The sequence below is a fragment of the Topomyia yanbarensis genome, chromosome 2 (genome assembly GCF_030247195.1).
Source record: "Topomyia yanbarensis strain Yona2022 chromosome 2, ASM3024719v1, whole genome shotgun sequence".
In the NCBI taxonomy this organism is placed as follows: Eukaryota; Metazoa; Arthropoda; class Insecta; order Diptera; family Culicidae; genus Topomyia; species Topomyia yanbarensis.
This window is the reverse complement of record NC_080671.1, coordinates 111,501,387-111,525,934: the sequence shown is the minus strand read 5'-3', so window position 1 is coordinate 111,525,934 and position 24,548 is coordinate 111,501,387. Positions and strand designations below refer to the sequence as shown.

Genomic DNA, 24,548 nt, shown 5'->3' with positions numbered 1-24,548 from the left:
GCTGTCGATCTACAAGGACCATTACAGAATACCTTGGACAATTTGTCTGCATGGGCTATTAAGCTGGGTATCGAATTCTCCACGGAGAAAACTGAGCTAGTTGTATTTTCTAGGAAGCGTGAACCAGCACAACTACAGCTTCTATTAATGGGTCAAACTATAGCTCAGGTCTTCACAGTAAAATATCTAGGGGTCTGGTTCGACTCGAAAGGTACTTGGGGATGCCATATTCGGTATCTGAAACAGAAATGCCAACAAAGGATCAACTTTCTTCGTACAATAACCGGAACGTGGTGGGGTGCCCACCCAGGAGACCTAATTAGGTTGTATCAAACAACGATACTGTCGGTACTGGAATACGGATGCTTCTGCTTTCGATCCGCCGCGAACATACATTTCATCAAACTCGAAAGAATTCAGTATCGTTGTTTGCGTATCGCCTTAGGGTGCATGCAGTCGACCCATACGATGAGTCTCGAAGTCCTGTCGGGCGTTCTCCCGCTGAAAAATCGATTTTGGGAACTCTCATATCGATTGCTCATTCGATGCGATATCTTGAACCCGTTGGTGATTGAAAATTTCGAAAGGCTTGTTGAGCTCAATTCTCAAACCCGTTTTATGTCCCTGTACTTTGACTACATGGCGCAAAATATTAATCCTTCTTCTTACAATCCCAACCGTGTGCATTTCATAAATACTTCTGGATCTACTGTTTTCTTCGACACATCCATGAAAGATGAGATTATTGGAATTCCGGACCACATACGCCCACAAGTGGTTCCAAATATTTTTTATAATAAATTCCGAGAAGTCGACTGTTCTAAAATGTTTTATACTGACGGATCAAACCTCGAAGGGTCCACTGGCTTCGGTATTTTCAATCAAAAGTTCACCGCCTCCTACAAACTCAGTGACCCTGCTTCAGTTTACGCCGCAGAACTAGCTGCTATTCAGTATACCCTTGGAGTCATTGACACATTACCCGCAGACCATTACTTCATCGTCTCGGATAGTCTGAGTTCTATTGACGCTATTCGCTCGATGAAACATGGAAAGCATTCCTCGTATTTTTTGGGGAAAATACGGGAGCTACTGAGTGCTTTATCTGACAAATCTTTCCAGATTACCTTGGTGTGGGTCCCTTCTCATTGCTCCATTCCGGGCAATGAGAAGGCGGACTCCTTAGCTAAGGTGGGTGCCATTGAAGGTGACGTTTTTGAAAGACCAATTTGCTTCCACGAATTTTTCACTATTACTCATCAGAGAACCCTCGAAAGTTGGCAAACCTCGTGGAGCAATGGGGAGCTAGGAAGGTGGCTACATTCGATAGTCCCTAAGGTATCGACGAAACCTTGGTTCAAGGGGTTGGATGTGGGTCGTGACTTCATTCGTGTGATGTCTCGACTCATGGCGAACCATTACACGCTGGATGCACATCTCCGACGTATTGGGCTCGTGGAGAGTGGTATCTGCGCTTGTGGCGACGGTTATCACGATATAGAGCACATAGTCTGGGCGTGCACCGAGTACAGTTTCGCCAGGTCTCGGCTTATGGACACCCTCCGGGCCCGAGGAAGACCACCCAACGTCCCGGTTCGAGATGTGTTGGCAAGCCGCGATGTCCTCTATATGTCCCTTATATACACCTTCATAAAAACCATCAATATCCAACTTTAACTGCCCCTTTTTCCTTATCATTCTCAGAAACGCTCTCTTCCACCTGTACCATACACCCACGATGGTTTGATGCGACTCCAAGGCGACACAAAACATCCCTGTCAAATGAGCCAACAAACACGGGACCTAAAGCACGAACATCACACGCACAACTCGAAATGTAGCCGATCAACATCTGAGCCGCACTACGAAATCGTCTGGAGAAACCCCTGCCATCTTAAGAACGACCACCCGGCGTCCCAGTACATGATTCTTCCTGATGAAGGCCACCCTGATTCTGTAATCCATCCGTTGATCTCCCGAAGTCTGAAACTGAAATAATGTTCTCCCCCTGCCATGTTTGTCCACCCTACTTCCCCTGACTCTTATACACAGAATTAACACCCCTCCCCCCCCCCCCCCCCCCCCAAATATCTTCATGAAGCATTTAGCTCTTCTTGCCTTTTCTAGTTTTAACTATTATATTATATGATCTCGTTGAAAATGCCCAACTCTACTACCACATAAAATAACTCTAATTAATGTCTCCGAATCTTTACAAAATTTAATCACGCCCTCTAATTATTTCTACTTTTAAGATAGTCGTATAAATTTTCCCCCTTAGTTAAACATTATTTGCTCCAATAATCTCATTGCTAAAAACGTCAAACCATATTGCCATAAAAACTAAATTACCCCCTAATCTTACGAAAATTATATTACCCCCTTGTGTATATGTATAGCTAATCAATATGTAATCCCCTAGTTTTAAGTTATTTTTAAATGTAAAACAAAACAAAATTGGCACCTTTAAGCTAACGCAAACCTGCCTTATCAAATAAACGAATTGGAAAAAAAAAAAAAACCGCAAGTCGGCACAACATGCATGTCGCGATCACTTCACAGCGAAGTCTGAAGTCTCTCGGAGTCATTATAGACGACAAGCTGACCTTCGGCAGTCATGTCGACTATATATGCAAGAGAGCGTCGACTGCTGTTGCGGCTCTATCGAGAATGATGTCCAACAGCTCAAAGGTGTACGCCAGTAGACGTAGGTTACTGGCAGGCGTTGCCGTATCTATCCTCAGGTACGGCGGCCCGTCATGGTCAAGAGCACTGAGGGTAACCAGTTACCTACAGAAACTGGAGAGCACCTACCGCGTGATGTGCCTCAGAGTGATATCTGCCTACCGCACGGTATCACACGATGCATCCTGCGTGATAGCGAGCATGATGCCAGTCGGGCTGGTCATTCGGGAAGATGAGGAGTGCTTTGAGCTACGTGGAAATAGGGGAACCCGCGAGCGCACCAGGGTGACCTCGGTCGCCAGATGGCAGCGTGAGTGGGACAACTCCTCGAAAGGAAGGTGGACCCACCGGCTGATACCTAGCATATCGAGCTGGGTGGGAAGACCCCATGGGGAAGTTCACTTCCACCTGACACAATTCCTGTCAGGCCATGGCTGTTTCCGACAGTACCTCCATTGATTCGGGCACGCGAAGGTCCCAGTCTGCCCGGACTGCCCAGGTGTAGACGAAACTGCCGAACACATACTGTTCGTATGTCATCGGTTCGACGTCGAAAGAAGAGCAATGCTTGACGTCTGTGGCTGGGACACAACCCCTGATACCCTTATTCAGCGGATGTGTCAATCGGTGGAGAAGTGGAACGCAGTCTCGGCTGCTGCCATCCAGATTGCCAGTAGGCTACAGGTAATCTGGCGAACCGAGCAACAGACGACGGGCACGGCTAACTAGTGATTGGTTAGCTGGAGCGAAAAAGGCCAAGCGCAAAAAAGGGAGTGAATGGTCTGTTCATGCCGAGGCAGGTTTGGCGCAGCGAATGGCAACCGCGTAAGGGGTAAACCCAGCCACCCCGAAGCAAGACAGAAGAGTGAGTGTATAGGCGTATAAGTGGACTGCCTCATGCCAAGACGGGAGGGTCGTAGCGTAGTATGTTGGGACTTAGCTATCGATACCTCATGGCGTGGTAGAGGAGTGAAAGGGTGAGCATCCAAGTCAGTCTCACACGGCATGTTAAGGGTGAGCACAAAAGTTAGCCTCACATGGTATGGTAGAGGCTAGCACAAAAGTCAGCCTCGCAAGGAACGAAAAAGGTGAGCACAAAAGTCAGCCTCATGTGGGAGTGTTTGAGAGTGAATCAAAGTGCGATTGAGAGAGCACCCAAGTAAGCCTCATACAGGACGTATAAACGCGTGAGTGAGAGTGAATGAGTACATTTAGTACAGCCATCCCCCCAGAAGTAATACCGAGAGGTAGTTCCTGGGAGGAATGATGGCGGAGCCCAATGGAGTTTAGTCGGTATTAATGGCTGGTCACCATTCGAGCCCGACACGCCCCCAGTGCACCCCGTGTGGTAGATTGGACCCTACCAATAGCACGTGTACTGGGCTAGGACGTAAAGGTCTTCTCCTCAGTGAAATGTATTTGTTTTGAAATTTACATCAAGTATACGGTATACCAAGTCTCATAAAAATCAGCTAAGTCGAAACAAATTGTTATGTGCTTGCCAAAAAAAATCATAAAATAATGAAAAATGACAAAGCTACGACCATTGCTCCAAAACGTCATTTCAATTCTGCAATTTTTATTATATTCTCATAGTTTTTGCCTTTCTCATATAAAGAAAGGCTATGTAATCACTCAAAAAATCGAGGCCCGGAAGGCCGAGTGTCATATACCATTCGATTCAGTTCGTCAAGATCGCAAAATGTTTGTGTGCGAGCGTATGTATGTGTGTATTTATGTGTGTGTCGAATAAAGTTACTCAATTTTCTCAGAGATGGCTGAACCGATTTGCACAAATTTGGAATTTTTAGTTGATCGGACTTCCGGTTCCGGAGTTACGGGGTGAAGAGTGCGACCAAATAAACTGGTAACCCTATGATGTCCGAATGATGTAGTACATATTCAAATACGTTCAACATTACTTGGATTTGCGAGTCTTGATCACTAATGACCAATCAAAGTAGCATTGATCACAATGGACACCTATGACAGTTATTGATGCCCCCGAGGAATTCCTCCAAGCTAATGTCGCACATATTTTCTAGCAAACTCATAACCGATTTTTACAAACTTGAAATGAAAGGTATAATACAATTATTGACTGCTGTTGAATTTCATTCAGTTCTGATATCTGGTTTCGGAGTTACAGGTTGGTTATTGGGGGTCACATAGGAATTTCTCATATAAACCGGCACAATCGTAATACCTCATAAGTTCAAAGTCTACTGAAATGAACATCAAATTATTTCGAAGCGGACCTAGATCACTGATGGCGAATCAAAGATTATTGGAACACATTGTCCATTATCGATAATTCCAGAAGTCCCTAGTTCCGGACATATTTCAGAACTAAAGCCACTTCGATGATGACTGAACCAATTTTCAATAACCTAGTCTCAAATGGAAGGTATAATATGCAGTTCGGTATTGGAACCCTCTACACGTCACCCTCCTTCCTTTCAACCCCATCCACCTCTCCCCCCCCCCTCTCTGACCAACCTCACACCTGCATTCCCTTCATCCACCCCGTATACCAATCGTTTAGGTGGTTCCCGATCCCCCTCCCACTAATTATACCCCTTCCCTTCCCAACTACCCCGAATTTCAAAAGATGTTAACATGAATACAACATTGAACTCACGCTGATTAACCTTTATTTAAATATCATATTTTTGTTTGTTTTAATTGTGTCAGCGTCAACATGTTTCTTATCAGGTTCGTGACAGTCGTGCAACTATATATGCTTATTTAATGTAGTAAGAACGTAATAGACATTTCCATACTTTTAATAAATTGCACTATTGCACCACTAGGTGGACTAAAACAGGTTTTTTTCCACGAATACTTGTAAATTTGTTCTATTCGCTACACATTAGTTGACTTGTAAGACTCTTTAACCATACAATATAAAAAAAAATCCTTAAATTCCATTAACACATGATTTTACAGATTGTATTCCCAAATTTTCATCGTTGATCGTCATACACGAGACCCGCTTTGGTATATGCTGGAAAAGGATATATCTATCGGTCGTACCTGGCTAAATTTGAGCTAATGGCCCTTATTTTAGGAGTCATCTGAAGTAATTTGTTAACAATGAAATGAAAAGTAAATCGCAGCAAGTTCAAGTTTTTCAGCTTTTTCACGCGTTTTATGTTTTGACGTTTACCTGTTTTTCTCGTTTTCGTGTTTTTTCATGTTCTTCGCGTTTTTATGTCTTTTGTGTTTTCGTGTTTTTACTGTTTCATGCTTTTTCATGTTTTTGTTGTTTTTCGTGTTCTTCATGTCTTCGTTTTTTCATGTTTAAAGTGCTCCATGAAGTTTTTCAAGTTAATCCTGTTTTTTATGTTTTCCGAGTTTCATATTTTTTATGTGTTTTGTGGTTTTTATGTTTGCAATGTCTTAAATGATTTATATTTTTTTATGCTTTTTATGTTGCTTCAAATCCACGTTTTTCGTTTTTATTTATTTTTCGAGTTTTTTAAGTTTTCGTGGTTTTCATGTTTAATGTATTTTACGTGTTTCACGATAAACATCGTGTTTTCGTAGTTCTCATGTTTTCCTGTTTTTTATGTCTTCATGTTTTTTGTTTTTCGCATTTTTACTCATTCATGATTTTTTTATTCCTGTTTTTTACGTTTTCATGTTTTTATGTTTCTCACGTGTTTCATGTTTTTGACGTTTTTGTGTTTTTCGGGTTTTCGCATTCTTTATGAATTTCGTGTTTTGCAAGCTTTCCATCTGGTTCGTTTATGTTCTTTTACGATTTCATGTTTATCATGTGTTTCTTGTTTTTTATGCTTTCAAGTTTTGATGTTTTTACGTATTTTATGTTTCTCGTGTTTTTCACGATTTCCATGTTTTATGATATACGTGTTTTTTCGATCTTCTTGTTTTGTTGTTTTACGTGTTTTCTTTGTTTTACGTGTATTTTATATGTTTTCGTGTTTTCCATGTTTTATATATTTCAAGTGTTTCAAGTTACCCATGTTGTTTATGTTCTTTCTTGTGTTTTGTCATGTTTCTATGTGTACTATGCTTTTCATGTTTTTTGTGTTTTAAATGTTATTCATGTTTTTCGTGTTTTTTGCGGTTCGGGATTCCTTGAGAAACCGGCCGACCGCAAAATATGACCATCGTCGATTCGAACGAAACTTTGCAGGTGTGTTCGCTGTATGAATCTCCATGATATTCTCTTGCAATTGGAATATTTTGATACAAGAGTAATTTTTCAAAAGGGCGTAAACGTTTCTGCGTGTATGATTTTCAAAATTTTTTTGTTCGATTACTGTATTTTATACAGCAAAACTATCTGAGAACAAGTTACAGGGAATGAATACTTCTGTCCGAAAAAAATATACACTGAAAAAAATGTGTCATTTTTCAAAAAAACAAAAATTTATGATAAAAATTTAAATTGCGAAAAAACCTATTTTTTTAAATTTTTTATATTTTATTACCAAAAACCTAAAGAGAAAAGAAACATTTTGATTGTGATTGCATGATGGAGAAAAAATCTGTAAAAAAGTTTTTCTAACAATAACTTCGTACATGTTTTTAAATTTCATACTAATTGACATACAAAATTGTAATTTATTACAGAATATAATTCGAAGCACCATTTAAAATCAAAATGCATTTAACAAAAATCTTCCAAAATGCGATAGTTTGCGAGATATTTAAAATTTTGCTACTTCAAAAACAATTAATTCGTGTAATTATGCTCTTTTTAAAAGTTATTCGCGTTACCCCATCAAAAAATGTCAAAAATTTAATGTTTATCGTTTTAAAGACGTAAAAGCAACCTTTTTAGTGTATTTGGATCATGGAGAAGCTTTCAATAAAAAAGTTTTCCTAACAACAACTTTTGACATTTTTTTTATAATTCTTACTATTTGCAGTCAAAAATACAATTTTCTTTTTGAATATGATTCTAAACGCCATTTTAAATCGAAATGCTCTTAACAAAATTTTTCTAAAATGTAGTAGTTCTCGAGATATTTTAACTTTTGTTTTAACAACACAATTATTTTGTTTTATTACGACCTTTTCATAAGTTAGTCGCGTTTCTCCATCAACAATAATAGGTTTTTCAAAAGGCCCGTAAACTTTCGTGCAACTTTCTCTTTGACATCAAGGCGATATTGTAAACCATTTGAAAGTTACATGAAAGCAACCAAAATATATTTCAACCATAGGGTCTGTTGATTAAACTATATAGCTGAATCATATGTTGGTTGTTTTCATGTAACTATAAAATGTTTCACAATATCGCCTTGATGTCAAAGAGAAAATTGCAGGAAAGTTTACGGGCCTTTTGAAAAACCTATTATTGTTGATGGAGAAACGCAACTAACTTATGAAAAAGTCGTAATAAAACAAAATAATTGTGTTGTTAAAACAAAAGTTAAAATATCTCGAGAACTACAACATTTTAGAAAAATTTTGTTAAGAGCATTTCGATTTAAAATGACGTTTAGAATCATATTCAAAAAGAAAATTGTATTTTTGACTGCAAATAGTAAGAATTATAAAAAAATGTCAAAAGTTGTTGTTAGGAACTTTTTTATTGAAAGCTTCTCCAGGATCCAAATACACTAAAAAAGTTGCTTTTACGTCTTTAAAACGATAAACATTAAATTTTTGACATTTTTTGATGGGGTAACGCAAATAACTTTTAAAAAGAGCATAATTACACGAATTAATTGTTTTTGAAGGAGCAAAATTTCAAATATCTCGAAAACTATCGCATTTTGGAAGATTTTTGTTAAATGGATTTTGATTTTAAATGGTGCTTAGAATTATATTCTGTAATAGAATTACAATTTTGTATGTCTATTAGTATGAAATTTAAAAACATGTACGAAGTTATTGTTAGGAAAACTTTTTTACCGATTTTTTCTCCATCATGCAATCACATTCAAAATGTTTTTCTCTTTAGGTTTTTGGTAACAAAATATAAAAAATTTAAAAAGATGGGTTTTTTCGCAATTTAAATTTTTATCATAAATTTTTGTTTTATTGAAAAATGACACAACATTTTTTTCAGTGTATATTTTTTCAGACAGAAGTATTCATTCCCTGTAACTCGTTCTCAGATAGTTTTGCTGTATAAAATACAGTAATCGAACAAAAAAAATTGAAATTGATACACGTAGAAACGTTTACGCCCTTTTGAAAAGTTGCTCTTGAGTCAAAATAATCTTATTACCTGTGGAAAATATTTAGTCTTGCATGACGGTGAAACGTGTAAAGTTTCATTGGAATCTAAGATGGTCGGTCACGATTTTAAAGATTTTCGGACGGATCTTCGTGGAATTCCTCAAATACTTTTCAAGTTTTTTTTATGTTTTTGAAAAGTTTCACGGTTTTCATGCCTCTAACGTTTTAAATATTTTGAATGTTCTTCATGTCTTTTCAGGAAATTCACGTTTTTCGGGCGTTTATGCTTTCTATGTTTTTTTTTATTTTTTGGATTCTCCGTGTTCTTTATATTTTTTAGTTTTTCATGTTCTTCGTGTTTTTGCGTTTTTATGTTTTTCGTGTTTCCATGACTTTTATGTTCTTTATATACTTCGTGTTTTTACATTTATCATGTTTTTATGCATTTAATGTTCACAATCTATACGCGAACGGAAGTCTTAGCCGAATGAACGTACTTTATATGTTTTTCTATCTTTTACTTCCACAACATAGTGGAATTAAATGGTAGAAAAACATATAAAGCATTCAAGGTTCCTTTTTCAATTTCATATTTTTATGTTTTTACGTTTTCGGAAAAGTACACTCAGGTTTTTTACGCGGGTGATACAGACTACGTAAATGAAGACCGCGTAAATTTAAGAATCCGCGTTGGTGGAAACCTCGTTAATGTATACCGCGTTAATTCAAAAATCCGCGTAAATGAAAACCGCGTAAATTTCAAAATCTGCGTAAATGAAGACAGCGTAAATTTAAAAATCCGCATTGATGGAAGCCTCGTTAATGGATATCGCGTAAATTAAAACCGCGTTAATTTCAAAATCCGCGTAAATTCCAAAATCTGCGTAAAAAATGGACGCGTAAATTTAAGAATCCGCATTGATGGAAACCTCGTTAATGATTACCGCGTAAACAAAAAAATGCGCGTAAATGAAAACCGCGTAAATTCAAAATTCCGCGTAAAAAATACCGTGCAAGAAAAAAACACGAAAAAACCTGAGTGTACATTTCGTTTCACCTGACACTTGGAGACGCTTCTTCCCGGGTATTCTTAACGGTGCCCTTGTGGTGAGGATGTGGATCAAAAGGCCCATTCCCTCCCACTTGACTATAAATTCAAACATAACGGAACTAAAATTAAACAAACCCCGCTATACACCCACGAGCGGCAGATTTCTACAAGCCTGTACTGTAGCCAGACGGCACACCACGGAAAACCTCGTTTCTGAGAAGAATGCATCGACTGGCTACTCATCTACGGAAAATCAATCCAAACCACAGCTCTCAATACCATCACTGGTAAGTGTAACAGGCACGAAAAAACATCTGAATGTGAACATCAAGACAGCATTAACGATGATGACGTTGACGCAAACGACAAGAGAAAAGTAAATAAACCTAATGGTGCAGTAGACGAGAAGACAAATGTTTTCCTGCCGAGAAAAAGGTCTCCACGCACAATAGAAAGTGGTGTGTAAAATTCCGAAGGACATTCAAATATATTTTTTGCCTTTTTCATATAGAAAGGTTATACAATCGCTCTAAAAATCGTCAACCTAATCCCGGCTTGTATAGGCTTAGGTAGGAGTATGCAGTAAGGGGTTGCTACTTTAAAATTATAACTAGTTTAAAATTTCTTAACAAATCTTCCTCCTTGATCCGCCGCTGGTTTCAAGCGATGTTTCAGTGTCGGCACATAGTATCTCAAAATCGTGGCTGTCGATCCATTCAGGGCCGGCGGAACATTTTTTCCCCGAGTGGGCAGTAAGATTTGGAGTAATTTCTACCCGCACTGGCGAAAGTTCAGACATGGCGTGTGTAAGTCAAAATGAAAATTCTCTGATAATAACTGGTGACCATTTGGAAACATCCTTAACGTGCTGTTTGATCAGCGGCTGAGCAAAAATGTGTTCGTTGATTACTGATACTACAAGTGTTCCACATCTAAGTACCAATTACTCCATTCTTTTAAATTTCGTTGCATTAATTTTCAGTTCCCTGCGGTAAAACGTTTTCGTACGAAGAAGTATTTAGTCTGCTTACCCGCCCGGGAAGTAGAGATTCATGGTGTAGTCATCAAGAGGGGCCTTTTGCGAAATATGGGGTTGGCTCCTTCCAGAACCCTTTGCTTCAATCATTCAAAATTCTGTTATGCAAGCAATTGCGTTCAGCATAAATCGAGGAGTTTAAGAAAACAACTAATTTTCCATGAGCCTCATCGAGCTTTTCGACGGATCTGTTCTTCTAAACTTGTTTTTTAACGGGGCTCGTCTACCTGATCCGCTCCCTTGTTCACTAAAGAGTAAGATTCTGACAACCTCATTGAGGAAACATCTTTTAATGTTCCTATACATTTTCATAAGAGCTTCCTCCCTTAACCTTCCTCGTGAAGGCCTGAGAATGTCCCTCGATGGGTGCCGTTACAAAACCAAAATAAGTGGCACCTGGTCTCCAAAATTCCACATGGGACAAGCCTTGTGTAAAACCTGGTTCACTTCCGACGTAGATTCTCCACAATTTTAACGCTAGGGCTCAGAAAACACTATGGAGGAGCATTTTCGTGGATCAAAATGTGTTATTATTTCAATCGAATTAGCCTTTGCGCGGTATCAGATATTGAAGTTGTCGCTTGTCAAATCCAAATCAAAGGCAACAACTTATTGACATTGTTTCCATACACATCGCCCCTCCTCAGCTGGTTCTAGAAGACTTCAACTTTCACAGTATGCCATGGGGTTGTCTTCACGATGATAATCGATCTATCTTACTGCATAATATTCGCAACAATTTCAATATAACCATCATGAATACAGTGGAAATGACAGGAAGGCCTACTCCACCAGCACGGCCAAGCGCGATAGATTTATCATTGTACTCGACATCACTACATTGATTGTAAGAGTCCCCAGTAAGCAGAGAATTTTCATATGATATTTATTAAATATCGCATAGCTTCAACGAGTTTTTGAGTATTGCTTGTTATAGGACGCTCAAAATTGGCAAATTTTGCGGGACAATGGAAGTTTAGGAATCTCAAAGATATAAACAAACTTTGGTTAAAGGGGATGAATGAAAGACGTGGCTTCCTTCGGTTGATTTATCTGGTCATATCCAATCATTGTACGTTGAATACGCATCTCCAGCGTATTGAGGTTATGGAGGGAGATCTCTGCGCTTATGGTGACGGTTGTCGCGACATTAAACATGTTGTCTGGTCGTGCACCTAGTGTTCTAGCTCAAGATCTTCGTTAAATGAATCCCTTCGGCCTCGGTCCAGTCCGAGATGTGCTGGCTATCCTCGATCTCTCCTATATGTCTCTCATATACATATTTTTAAACACGATAGATATCCAAATGCAGTTACCTCTTCTCCTTTGATTGACATCCTAACAACTAAATGGAAATCTGATCCTAAGTGGATCGAAGGAGGCCAGTCTGCGATCCGGATAATGTTGTCTTGACAATGATCTTCCACTTGCCGAAAGGCTGCAAGTTTAGTTTCTTTTTCATCATTGTTTTTTCCCTCTCCTCACTTTCCCTGATACGGTCTTTGCTACAGAAGTTCGAATCAATCCCTTCTGTCTGTCTTTTGTCTTCCCTGTAAAATGCCTACTAGTGTTTCGTCTCGTTTCAATTTTTAATCCAATAATTGTTTTTGTTCAAGCATACAAATTGTATATCTAGTCTTTAAAAATATTTCAAACTACAACCTGAATAAAGTTGCAAATATTTTTGTAGATCGATCCGAACTCCTTGCTTTAAGATGTAGCTGTGTCAGAATGTATTTCCCAAGAATAAATATAAAAAATAATCCCAAATTACGAACAAATCCTGACTGTTATCCCATATTTTCAATAAATTTAAATTGCAAAGCAAAAAAATTTGCATCTAAGTAAAAATATGAAATTGTTGTACATAGAGAACACACGTGGTTAATCTCAGGTTTTGGTATGTTCCAAACTTTCGAGTGGGTAATTCCCCCCTCGCTAATTTTCGAGTGGGTAGTACTACCCATACTACCCACGTGTTCCGCCGGCCCTGGATCCATTGTATGTACTATGTGCAAATCGTACTGAATATGTAATATACATTTCCACCATTAAACTGAACATAACCAGCTATGGAATCGTAGTTTGGACAAATGAGAAAGGCACAATTGCACCACTAGGTGGATTCAAACAGATTTTTAATTTTTTATTTTCATTTTTTTTTACATATTGTAAATATATAAAAGACTCGCGGCTCTGTTAAGTTACGGCAATGAGTCGAGTCAAATAAACGAGTTACAAAATATATGTGAGCAATTTTCAATCGAACCACATTCGTTCGAAAAATCAATCCGCCGTAATGCAGATTGAGACAATGGCGTCCAAAGCAAAGGGTTTTGTACATTTACAACAACTTTGTCGAAAAAGATAATATTTTATGTATAAATGAAAACTTGCTTCTCATCTTTAAGGGTGATCCAATCTGAAATCTCTACAAAATGTAAAATATTTTATTAAACAACTTTACTGAGGACACCATAGAACTGTGATCGTGTTTAAGTGTCTGAAACAATACGAGGACTTATTTATAATAATTGCGCAGCGTAACGATAAAACACACAAGAATAAGTGACAGAATGTACCGTAAAAGCCGATTTCTTCACCCACGCGTAACTTTTAACGTAACTTTTAAACCAGTACGTTTAAACCTGGCTTAAACGTTAAGCGAGGGTGAAAAAATCGGCCCTAAGTAAGCAATTTTAACCCCAGACTTTGTTTTTTCTTCCGAAACGTTTTTCCACGGAAGCGTATTTCACCCCGCCTACAAAACCTGCAGTATGATGTCCGGAAAGGAAAGGTGTCCCTAAAAACCAATTTGTTCTATATCTCGATTAATCCCTATCTCGATGATCCCATCAATATCGACATAAAGATAATAAACTATATGATAAAAAAAACTCCAGAGAAAAAATCAGATTAATCAATGAATTTGTTGTGAAATCAGCGTACTCTCCACATTACACAAAAAATATTGCAATTGAAAAAAATTGACAAACTATAATTTTGAAGCTTCATAGCGGATGGGTTAGAATTTCCTTCATTCTTTATTTCATGAGCTGTTCTTCAAGGTAAACATTTTCTACTTCGACGTTTCGATAATTACCTGGGAAATTATGTGGATAAGTACTGTGCACCATGCGAGTTAGAGGCACCCATCTAGTTCATAAGATGAAAGCGAACTGTGGAAACAAAATAGGCAATCTAGCTTATAGCAGTTATGAAACTTTTGGATCGTACTATTTCTTGCCCAATGAAACCTTTTAATTTCAATACATAGGACATTAAAAATAACCCCACGACTCTTCAGAATCGCAAACTGCGTGGGATCGACAATTTCCGATTTTCAAATAAACTTATTTCAACCAAACTGGCACCCATCATACATCCGCATACATCCGGGTCGAAGACGAAGGTGGACTCCCGCCCCATGCATCTCGAGATGTTCGGTTACCGGACGGAGGCTACGGTTGGTTGACGCTCGGCGGTGGTACGCATAGGTGGTGCCGACTGTCTGGAATCAGAATCCAATATGTTGCGGAATCGCAGCGTTAAGCAAATGCGCGCTCCACACTACACTGGTGGAAGGCTCCCGTGAAAGCCCGCCTGCACACAAAAACCGACAGACAACGGCCAGGCAAATTTGCGTGCTTGTGTGTTTATTTATCTAATTAACTAGCTTAATGTAAGCCCTGTTAAATGAATTATGAAATCATCTTTAGGTGGTTCGCTGGTGCTTGTTTGCTTCTTTTTTTCCCGTCCATCGGAGTGAGAGTGTTCGTAATGGGTATGTGGGTTGTTCCCCGCGTACTACAATTAGTGGCTTTTTTCTTCAGAACACATCCACGAGACTTGTTCGATTTGAATGTTGTTTATTTTTCATCACTCAAGCCACACATCGGGAAAGTTTTCCAAGGCGTCCCAAGGTCCATGTCTGGAGAGTTCAAGATCTAGGAAAATTTATGCAGCCCACATTAACAGCTGTAGTATTCATTGACTGGATCAAAACGGTTTTCATGATAATCGAAGTAGCAGTGAGCGTTCGCTACACCTACATAGGCAATTAGAAAAAGTTCGAGCTAATCTGAGATTACAGCTTGAAAAAAAAATTGAGCCACTTATTGAAATGGAAAATATATTAAGGTTTTTTTTATAGCGGAACAAAACCACAGAAAAGCGTAGTTCGTCGTCACTGGTGGGCAATTTTTTGCCTTGTGGTTGGAATTGGCAGGATTTTCTTCCACGCCTTTGATTTATTTTTCGCCCATCCCAATCCTTGTGATAGTTCTTAGAAAATAAGACGTCTTCAAAAATATTCTCCTGGGAAAAAGAGTGCCTTCCATTATGTTCGCCTTATCCAGGTGTAGCATGGTCTAGTGATGTCTGATGAAGATACCAAAGACTAACTGTTTATCGATTGCCGCTCTAATAGAGCTGGATGCCACCACGTATTGAATTTGGAAACTTTGGGAGATAATAAATGGTGCCGGTAGTTCAGTGGTAAGTGTGATTGTTCGTCATCACAGTAGCCGGTCTGGGTTCGATCCCAGTCCGATGCCGATCAGAAAAAGATGGAAAAATACCATTAGTCGCGGTCCGTAGCTTAAGGCTTAATAACTAGGATGGTGTAGTTATCGCGATGGCATCAGTCAGGCGCTAAGATTGGAGAGGAACCGATGGAATGTAAATATGAATAAAAAACCAAAAATACTCTTAAATATGGACAATCATGAAAAGCAAGGTTTCGGTACTACATTCCGTTGCGAAACTTGACATTCTGTATGACAGACCACGCAGTGAATTCCTAGTATACCAGGGCCGTCGAGAGCCGCGACGGGCCCCGGGACTTGAAATACTGACGGGCCTCAAGGGTAGATATTATTTGAATATCGATTAGGACAATTGTACGGTTTCATCCTTTCAAATCATTCCATTTTTTATACAAATGGTTTATTTGATATAGCTTAATGCGTTAATTGAACCTTGGGTATTTTATAAATTTGAGATAGATAAAATAAAAAATAAGCGAATAGGAACACTGATGGATATATATATATATATATATATATATATATATATATATATATATATATATATATATATATATATATATATATATATATATATATATATATATATATATATATATATATATATATATATATATATATATATATATATATATATATATATATATATATATATATATATATATATATATATATATATATATATATATATATATATATATATATATATATATATATATATATATATATATATATATATATATATATATATATATATATATATATATATATATATATATATATATATATATATATATATATATATATATATATATATATATATATATATATATATATATATATATATATATATATATATCATTCGACCGTTTCAAAGGTCCTAAGGTTTCTGAAATGGATTACAGTGGACCACAAGTCAAGAACTGGACGAAAACCAGGAAAAACATGTAGAAAACCAACATAGCATTGATTGCTCATTTTAAACGGAATCCGAATATTTCAACACGGTACTTGCTAGGGAACCAGATGTTTCGCAAAGTTTCGTCTAGTGGACCAAGAAAAGAACCTGATTGAAAACGTATAAGATGTAGAAATTCCCAAACCTGGACGAACACCAGCAAAGTATTGCCAAAACACGCGACCAAGATCTCTACACGACGCTACTACAGCTTTTACCGTTATAAAGACAGCACGATCAAAACCAGTTGTGTTGGCCTAATTTGGCGTCCTACCACTATTCCAAAACCGTACAGGAGTGGTATGAGGATAATTCGGTGGATTTTATGCCATGAACCCACCAAACTGCCGTGAACTCGTTATCGCTATCGTTATTGCTGTCTTAACGCTCATATAGCATTAATTGTTTGAACTCGTACAGTTGTACAAATGATCCCTCGATTATTATGCATGCTGTTCATTTTGAGATACTGGATGCGGCGTTTGTGGTTATTATCGCCTGAACGAGTTTTTCTTAGCGGTGTCTGAACATCCTTTTCTGAAATGTGCCGTCTGAATTCAAAATTAGTATTTCTGTAATAAATTATCATCTATAAGTGCAAAGACTTGAAATTTCTGAAAGAACTTTTCTTAATAATTTTCTGAATGCTGCATTTTTCAAAAGCGTGCAAATTCACGAATTAATAGTAATAAATCTCCAACAAGTCCTCGCCTCTCAGAACATGCTAATCAAGATAAGTCCGCAACACGTATATTCGAAATATGTAACGTATGTGTGTTAATACGTACCTACAAATCTCCGAAAACATACCGTCAACCTAAAACACACACATAAAAATAAATTAATTTATCCCATTTCTCAAACTCACAAGCAGCATACACACGTCGCATCCTGCAGTGTTGAACTCAATCCAAAATCACCCTACCAACCTACCTTTCCCACTCATAATGCTAATCAGTGTGTACACGACTAGAATCGGCCGCATTTCCATTTTCGTGAACACGATAAACAGCAAGGAAACGGGTGCAAGTTGTACACGGTTTAACTGTGTACGGATTACAGAAAAGCCATAGCGTCTACCACTTATTGTACTGTCCGGACGATACAACCATAATGTTGCTCGATTGGAATGCTAGCATCGACTGACTCAAACAGAACCGGGGAACCTCTATATAATCTCGTGGTATTTAATTGAGTCGCTAGTGCCCCCTATGACAAATTTCGCGCCAACTCGAACAAATGTTGGCAGCACCCTCTCAAATTTTAATGAAACTTTCTGTACATGAAGACTTTGTCACAACAAGCCACTTTGCATACTTTGTTTTTCCAAAAATGATCCAGACAGTCTTTTGAAAAGGGCCAAATTTTTTTTAAACTATTTTTTTATAGTGGCTATAGTCTAGAAATGACAAGTCCTACAAAAAATGTTGTAGGTGTGATTTTCACAAAATTAGTCAAATTTTTGAATAAAAATATTGAAAAAATTCTTCATTGACTCCTACACTGAAAAAATCGATTTTAAAAATTTAAAGTCGATTTACAAAAAAAAACCATTTTTGATTTGGATGAAATTTTGTTCCAAGATAGGTAATTATGTTCCCTACCTACCGTCAAAAATTCAAGTTGGGCACTTTCAACAAAAAAAAAAGTTATTTGAAAAAAAACTTTTCCTTGAACTGAAGTTTTTTTCAGTGTATTTTTATCGAAAATTAAACCAATGAAAGTCATAATCATCTCTTCGGATCTCTATAAAAATTTGGAAAAGCAGTCTCAAGGAGTTGTACTTTCAGATAAAGTAATAAAAAAATTCGATTTCATGAAAAATGAAAAAGTAGTTAACCCCTTAATAAAAATATGCTTTGTTGCTAAATTAGACAACATCTTCTCACAAACAGAGATGCCAGATTTGAAGATTTGTCTTCATTTTGAAGACATTTCAAATGTTGTGAAGACGTGTTTTTCATTTTGAAGGCAATTTTTTCGGATGTCTGATTGATCTCTGGCAGAATTCTGGCTCAAAATCAATAACCGATACAGAATCCTTGCCGTTGAAGACAAATGAAGACATTTTTTTTAAATGGGAAGACATTTGAAAAATATACCTGGTATCCCTGCTCACAAACCAAGTTTTAATGGAGTCTGAGATGATTATGACATTCATTGGTTTAGTTTTCAATAAAAATACACTGAAGAAAAAAATAGTTTGGACAAGGAAAAGTTTTTTTCAAATAACTTTTTTTCTTTAAAAGTGCCCAACTTGAATCTTTGACGGTAGGTAGGGAACATAATTACCTATCTTGGAGCAAAATTTAATTCAAATCAAAAATGGGGTTTTTCGTAAATCGACTTTAAATTTTTAAAATCGATGTTTTTCAGTGTAGGAGTCAATGAAGAATTTTTTCAATATTTTTATTCGAAAATTTGACTAATTTTGTGAAAATCACTCCTATAACATTTTTTGTAGGATTTGTCATTTTTAGACTATAGCCATTTGAAAAAAGGTAAAAAAGTTTGGCCCTTTTCAAAGGACAGTCAAGATTATTTTTGGTAAAAAACAAAGTATGCAAAGTGGCTTTTTGTGACAATGTCTTTATGTACAGAAAGTTTCATTAAAATCTAAGAGGATGCTGCCAACTCTAAATACGATTTGGCGCGAAATTCGTCCTATTGAAGTGAAAACGTTTAATTTTAGAGTGTAGAATAATACCCAGCCCCAGATAGTACAGTAAGACATTTTCAATGTCAAAACTCATCTACTTCACCTGACAGGAAGATCTAACCACTCTGATACTATTCATCACGTATGTTACTTCCATTTGACCTATGAATTGTCCCATGAATAGGTCGTTATTTGTTCGAGTTCTGATCAGAAATTATTCTCAGTTTCCGCAGAAGTGTTGCATTGTATTAACCTTGTTGTGGCCCAAAGCTTGTTTCAAAATAATCTGGGAAATAAGGGGTGGGCTTAGCGTAGTTGATAAATCTGTTGCCTTGTACGCAACGCACCTGGGTTCGAGTTCTGACCCCGTACATAGGGTTAGAAATTTTTCATAAGAGATTTTCCTAACCCGAAGAGGCGAATGACCTTAAGGTTAAAACCTCTATAATCGAAATAAAAAATCTGAGAAGTGAAAAAGTTATCCGAAAAAATACAATTACAACAAAATTTTAAGAAGGAACCTAAAATAATTAACAGACTAATCATTTTTATGCAAGCTTTAAATGCTCCTGCTAATACTTAAAATATTTTTTATGGAGATTCGAATAAATCACAGCTTCTTTACCAGCCACTTGATTGAGTAAATGCAATAAAACATTTGTAATAAATTATACCAGAATGATTCAATCTCACTGTAAGGCGATTTTTTTACACTACGTCCAATCGATTCAGAAAATTATTCTGGAAAATTCCTATGAAGACCCCAAGTCTCTGCGATGAACATAAAGTTAAAGGTATTCACAAAGTTAGTTCAAATTTCAGGATTTTTTAAATTCTTGATGCTTAATTTTTTCAATGAGAGAAATTAATTTAATTATGTTACAATTACTGTTTTTATCGCATGAGGTTTTCATATTTTTCTTCAATCTCCACCCATATCTAATTTTATAATCAGATAAACAGACGGGCCCCTGAAATAGACCTGGGCACCCGGGCAGTTGCCCACCACCCCTGACCCCTCCCCCTCTCGTCGGGCCAATACAGGACAATTTCAGGGTTAGTTATACGATTCTACCCTTTCCGAACTGGTGCTTGAACATACGACGAGTGTCTTATGAAACCAACATCTTTCCCTCTGAACCTCCAGACCAGCATGAAATCATACACATCCCTAATAATTGGAAAAGTTATAACCGACCACTCAACAAACAGCTTGTCCAATATCTATTTATCTTCCAACGCAGTGAACTAGAAGATGTCATGGCCCCTCAGAACTTGTTCACCCAACCAACGACACATACACTAGGGCTACTGACTCATCGCACATAAAACGACCCAAAACCATCGACACTGATAAAAGAAAATAACGTACCCTACGCTGCTCCGCTGGTGGTGATTGTGTTTATATGCAAACGAGGTAGCCGCGCGGTGTAAAGCTGGCCAAATAATCTTAGCAAACCGACAGAAGTGGAGTGCCCCGAGGATCTGCACTCAATTGACTCCGAAGCATGGCCAAACATGAACGTGGCAAAATAGCACAGTGTCGATGGAAAGAAATTGCGTTTCATTTCAAAATAAGACCTATCCTGTCGACCGGGGGACACCCGGGTGGGCGGGCGAAGGGAACGAACCAACCCTCGGAATCGGGCAAGATTTGATTGCTACGACGCTGTCCGGGTGAAAGACCGCCGGGTTAGCAACGGTGTAGCTGATGGTAAATTTGTGGCCATGCGTGCTGTTGTTTTAGATTTGAAGGGTTAGATAACTATTTGCATTACTTTTTCGATTGTTGTTTTTGGGTCATCAACCCCTGAGGGGGACGCAATTTTACCCCTATTGACGACTCCAGCCCTTCCCAAAATGGATGATAAGCTCCCAACCGACAGGTATGTTTTACATTTGAATAAATTAGCCCCCCTGACCAACCGAACATGTGTATTATATATTCCTAGTTTGCAAACAACCCCTTTTTAATGACAACACGACCAGTCGAACAGGACACTGGAATTCTGCGCAGTTTTTTTTTTTGGCAGCCAACCGGATAGCAAACCGGTTTCTCCGATTTCGATGCTTTTCTACCGCATGAAACCAGTGCAGGTGTATAATTTGCCACTGGACGACGAGCCGAGCCCCTTCTTCGAAACCATAACTACTCGTCAGCATAACGCACTTAGCTACGGCACCTGTTCCTCTACCCTGCCCATCATCTCCTTACGAGTCGACGAATTGGCAACCAAAAGCCACGCAAGAAGGATCCGGGACGAGGGTGCTGCAAATGATCACTTATATAGTTATCAACAATCTTTATCGACAATGTAGATCGGCTTCTAATTGGCATTGGACGGGCCCGGTACAGCGTGCACACACATACACACATACACATACATAGTGGTGCCCATAATTGAGAAAATTAAAATGACACGTTTCGCAATATGTACTTACTGAAATCTATTAACAGCCGACCGTAGCCTTTCCGCTGATAGGGCGGCAGGGTGAGAATGCAGGACACGTTGTAGTTCAGGAAGGAATTTTTCTCCTGTGGGGAAGAAAATAGAAATAGATTGGTTAAAAGAGACTGTGAGGTGTAATTATTAAGATTAATATTGGTCGCGTCATTCTTCTGTTGTACTATAGTGGACGGCGGGTTAAGACGTTATGCTATATTTCACCCTAAGGAGGAAAATTTGGTAAAAACCAAAATTTCTCACTAGGGTGAAAATTTGTTGGTAAAAACCAGTCTTTGTACAGGAGGGTTTCGGCTTCGCCTTATCAGAAACCGACACTAACTTATTGTCGGAATAGATTAGCGCCGGCTTGACGCAAATCCCTTAAAACTAAAACACATTATGTGTTTCAATCGAACGACTGATCAAATGTGATGTCCCGTTCGAGCAGAAGTTCTTTTTATGCCGATGAGTTTCGGCTTCACTGTCTCATCGGCATAAACAGAACTTCTGCTCGAACGGGACATCACGTTTGATCAGTCGTTCGATTGAAACACATAGTGTGTTTTAGTTTTAAGGGATTTGCGTCAAGCCGGCGCTAATCTATTCCGACAATAAGTTAGTGTCGGTTTCTGATGAGGCGAAGCCGAAACGCAACATCGTATGGGTTAAGACGTGTTTTTACTTAGAACATTTCATGGAAGTAATTTGTTTCTGTTTTTGTTATTGAGAAAAAAGTGATTTTGCTGGAACCATTTCAAAAATTACAGCTTAAGGGAAATAGACATCAAAACCAACTAATATCTTAAATTATGGAATTTACGACTTCGTCTCATCAGAATCCGACACTAACTTAGTGACAGAACTTAGCTAGCGCCAGATTGACGCTAGCTCCCAAAAAAAGAGAACACTATTGATGTTTCTAAGTATACCCCTAGTTCTGTGCAATGTTCGGCAAGAAAAATAGTTCTGATTAACCCTCTGCTGCCGAACCCCACCTTTTGGCGGATTACGGGAAAATCGCTACAGAATATTCAAAACACGATTGTATGTTGTCATTTCTATGAAAACCCCTTTACTACAACCCCATCAATCATTCAAATACATTGTTTGCAATTTGAAATCACTATGTTGAATACATTGAACGTTGAAAGTTGAAAATTTGAGGAAAACGAGAAAAAATAACTTTTATGTGTACGGCAGCGTAATTTAGTTAAAAAATGTTTGTGCTTTTTTATATTTTTAGAGAAATCAAATAAATATTTTTAAGTTGCTAGCTTGTAGTACTCTACTGTAGCTGTGAAATTATGTTGTGAACGATCGAGAAGTAAAAATTATTAGCAATAAAATCTTGACTCGTAAAATGGCCATGTTGAACATTTTTGAGGGATAACTGAAAAATCCGTAGCTTTTGTGAGCTGGCAATATATTTTTCGACTTTCTTGTTACAAAAACAATCTGTAATAGCTTTTTTAAGTAAAACAAAAATTTGGGTAGCAGAAGGTTAAGCTGATGAGAATGGATGAAATCGAAACCTGGTTTGGCTTAGCAGGCCAATGCAATATGCACTATGGCATGTTTCTCCTTAGGGACCATCCATACATGACGTAGCATTTTTGAGTGATTTTTAAAACATCCCTCCCCCATCGTAGCATTTCGTCACAAACCTCAAAATACCCCCTAGTAATTACGTAGCTTGACGGTAACCCGCCCCCCCCCCTTTGACCCGCAAAAAAAAAAATGTTAGGCGAAACGGGTAAGATTGTCGTGACATCAGGTCAACCCCTATTCCCCTTTAAAAAAGCTACGTAGCGCATGACATGACCCCCTGCGCCCCCCCCCCCCCCTGTCGTCACCCATCATCGCAAAATACCTAACGCCCCCCCTCTGCCATATAATGCTACGTCATTTATGGATGGTCCCTTAGTCGAGAAACATTTAGGCAAAAACAACTTTTTCTTCATTAAGAAGAACATTGTTTGAAGCCATCTTTGCACGTGAAGCGCACAACATCGATAACTAAGCTAGTTATGAAATTTGCGTTTTGACTTCGACGCATCTCATTTTTTCTGGAACTACCGTCAATCTGGCGCACAGTGGGGCAGAATGCTACTTTCGACGCTCAAAACCTCTAGCGCCCTGGGTATGTATCTTGGATGATTGGTGTGTCCAGCAAAGTATCGTGGATAAAAATAAGCATTATTTTGACAACCTTGGTTTTGATCTAGATAAGTAGAAACTGATCTAGATTAGTTCTATCTTTTGATACAGGCGTCCTATCAAAAAGTTTTCTTCGGTAAAGTTGTTTGTTTTGATATGCTAAACATATGTTTCAAAGACACTTATATTCTATTACCTATGTAGTTGGCTCTACATGACATTTAAAAAACAAATATTCGAATTATGAATGAAAACATCTCTGCAAAATTTTGGTTATTACTAAATCTTCGAAAACATACAATATTTAAAAAAGTTGTAAACAGTGATAAATGTTATCATGACATTTAAAGGGTGTTTTTATCATAAATATATGTAACCCACAAAAATTTTAATTACCCACGAAGCGGCAGATGGCGGCAGTTGAAATTTTGTTCGTGTTTAGTAGAGACTTTTAACTTTATAATAACGAAAAGAAAAAAGTGGGGCAAGATGGGGCATTTTATCTACAGACACTTAGGTTAGGTGAAATTACCAATTTCCGAATTCCGCCATCATTACTCAATGTGCGGCGGCAGCTGAAATTTTATGTGTGACTAGTTCAAAACTAATCTTTGTAGACGTCAAGAGCTAGTTTAATATTATGTGAAATAAACTATAAGATAAAGAACAATAATAAGAACAAGTTCATATATTCTAAACAGGTTAAATTGTCAAATGTACGAAATGTTGCGCACGAACATAAAAGCCATTTTTGAAATGCTTAACGAACATAACATCGAATCTTGGGGTGAAAGGTCAGATTTTGAAAAAGTTCAACCTTAAAGGTAATGCTAAAAGAAAACGGTA

At 37.8% G+C, this 24,548-nt stretch overlaps 1 protein-coding gene across 2 annotated transcripts in view; it reads right to left on the bottom strand.

The window, feature by feature from the left end:
• The window catches only part of LOC131679175 (histone acetyltransferase KAT7), a 338,305-nt gene that overhangs the window by 232,888 nt on the left and 80,869 nt on the right, over positions 1-24,548 (bottom strand). For both annotated transcript variants that reach the window (XM_058959821.1, XM_058959822.1), the window contains exon 6: positions 21,541-21,634. In XM_058959821.1, coding sequence (XP_058815804.1) covers positions 21,541-21,634 — 94 coding nt within the window. The remainder of the gene's footprint in view (positions 1-21,540; positions 21,635-24,548) is intronic.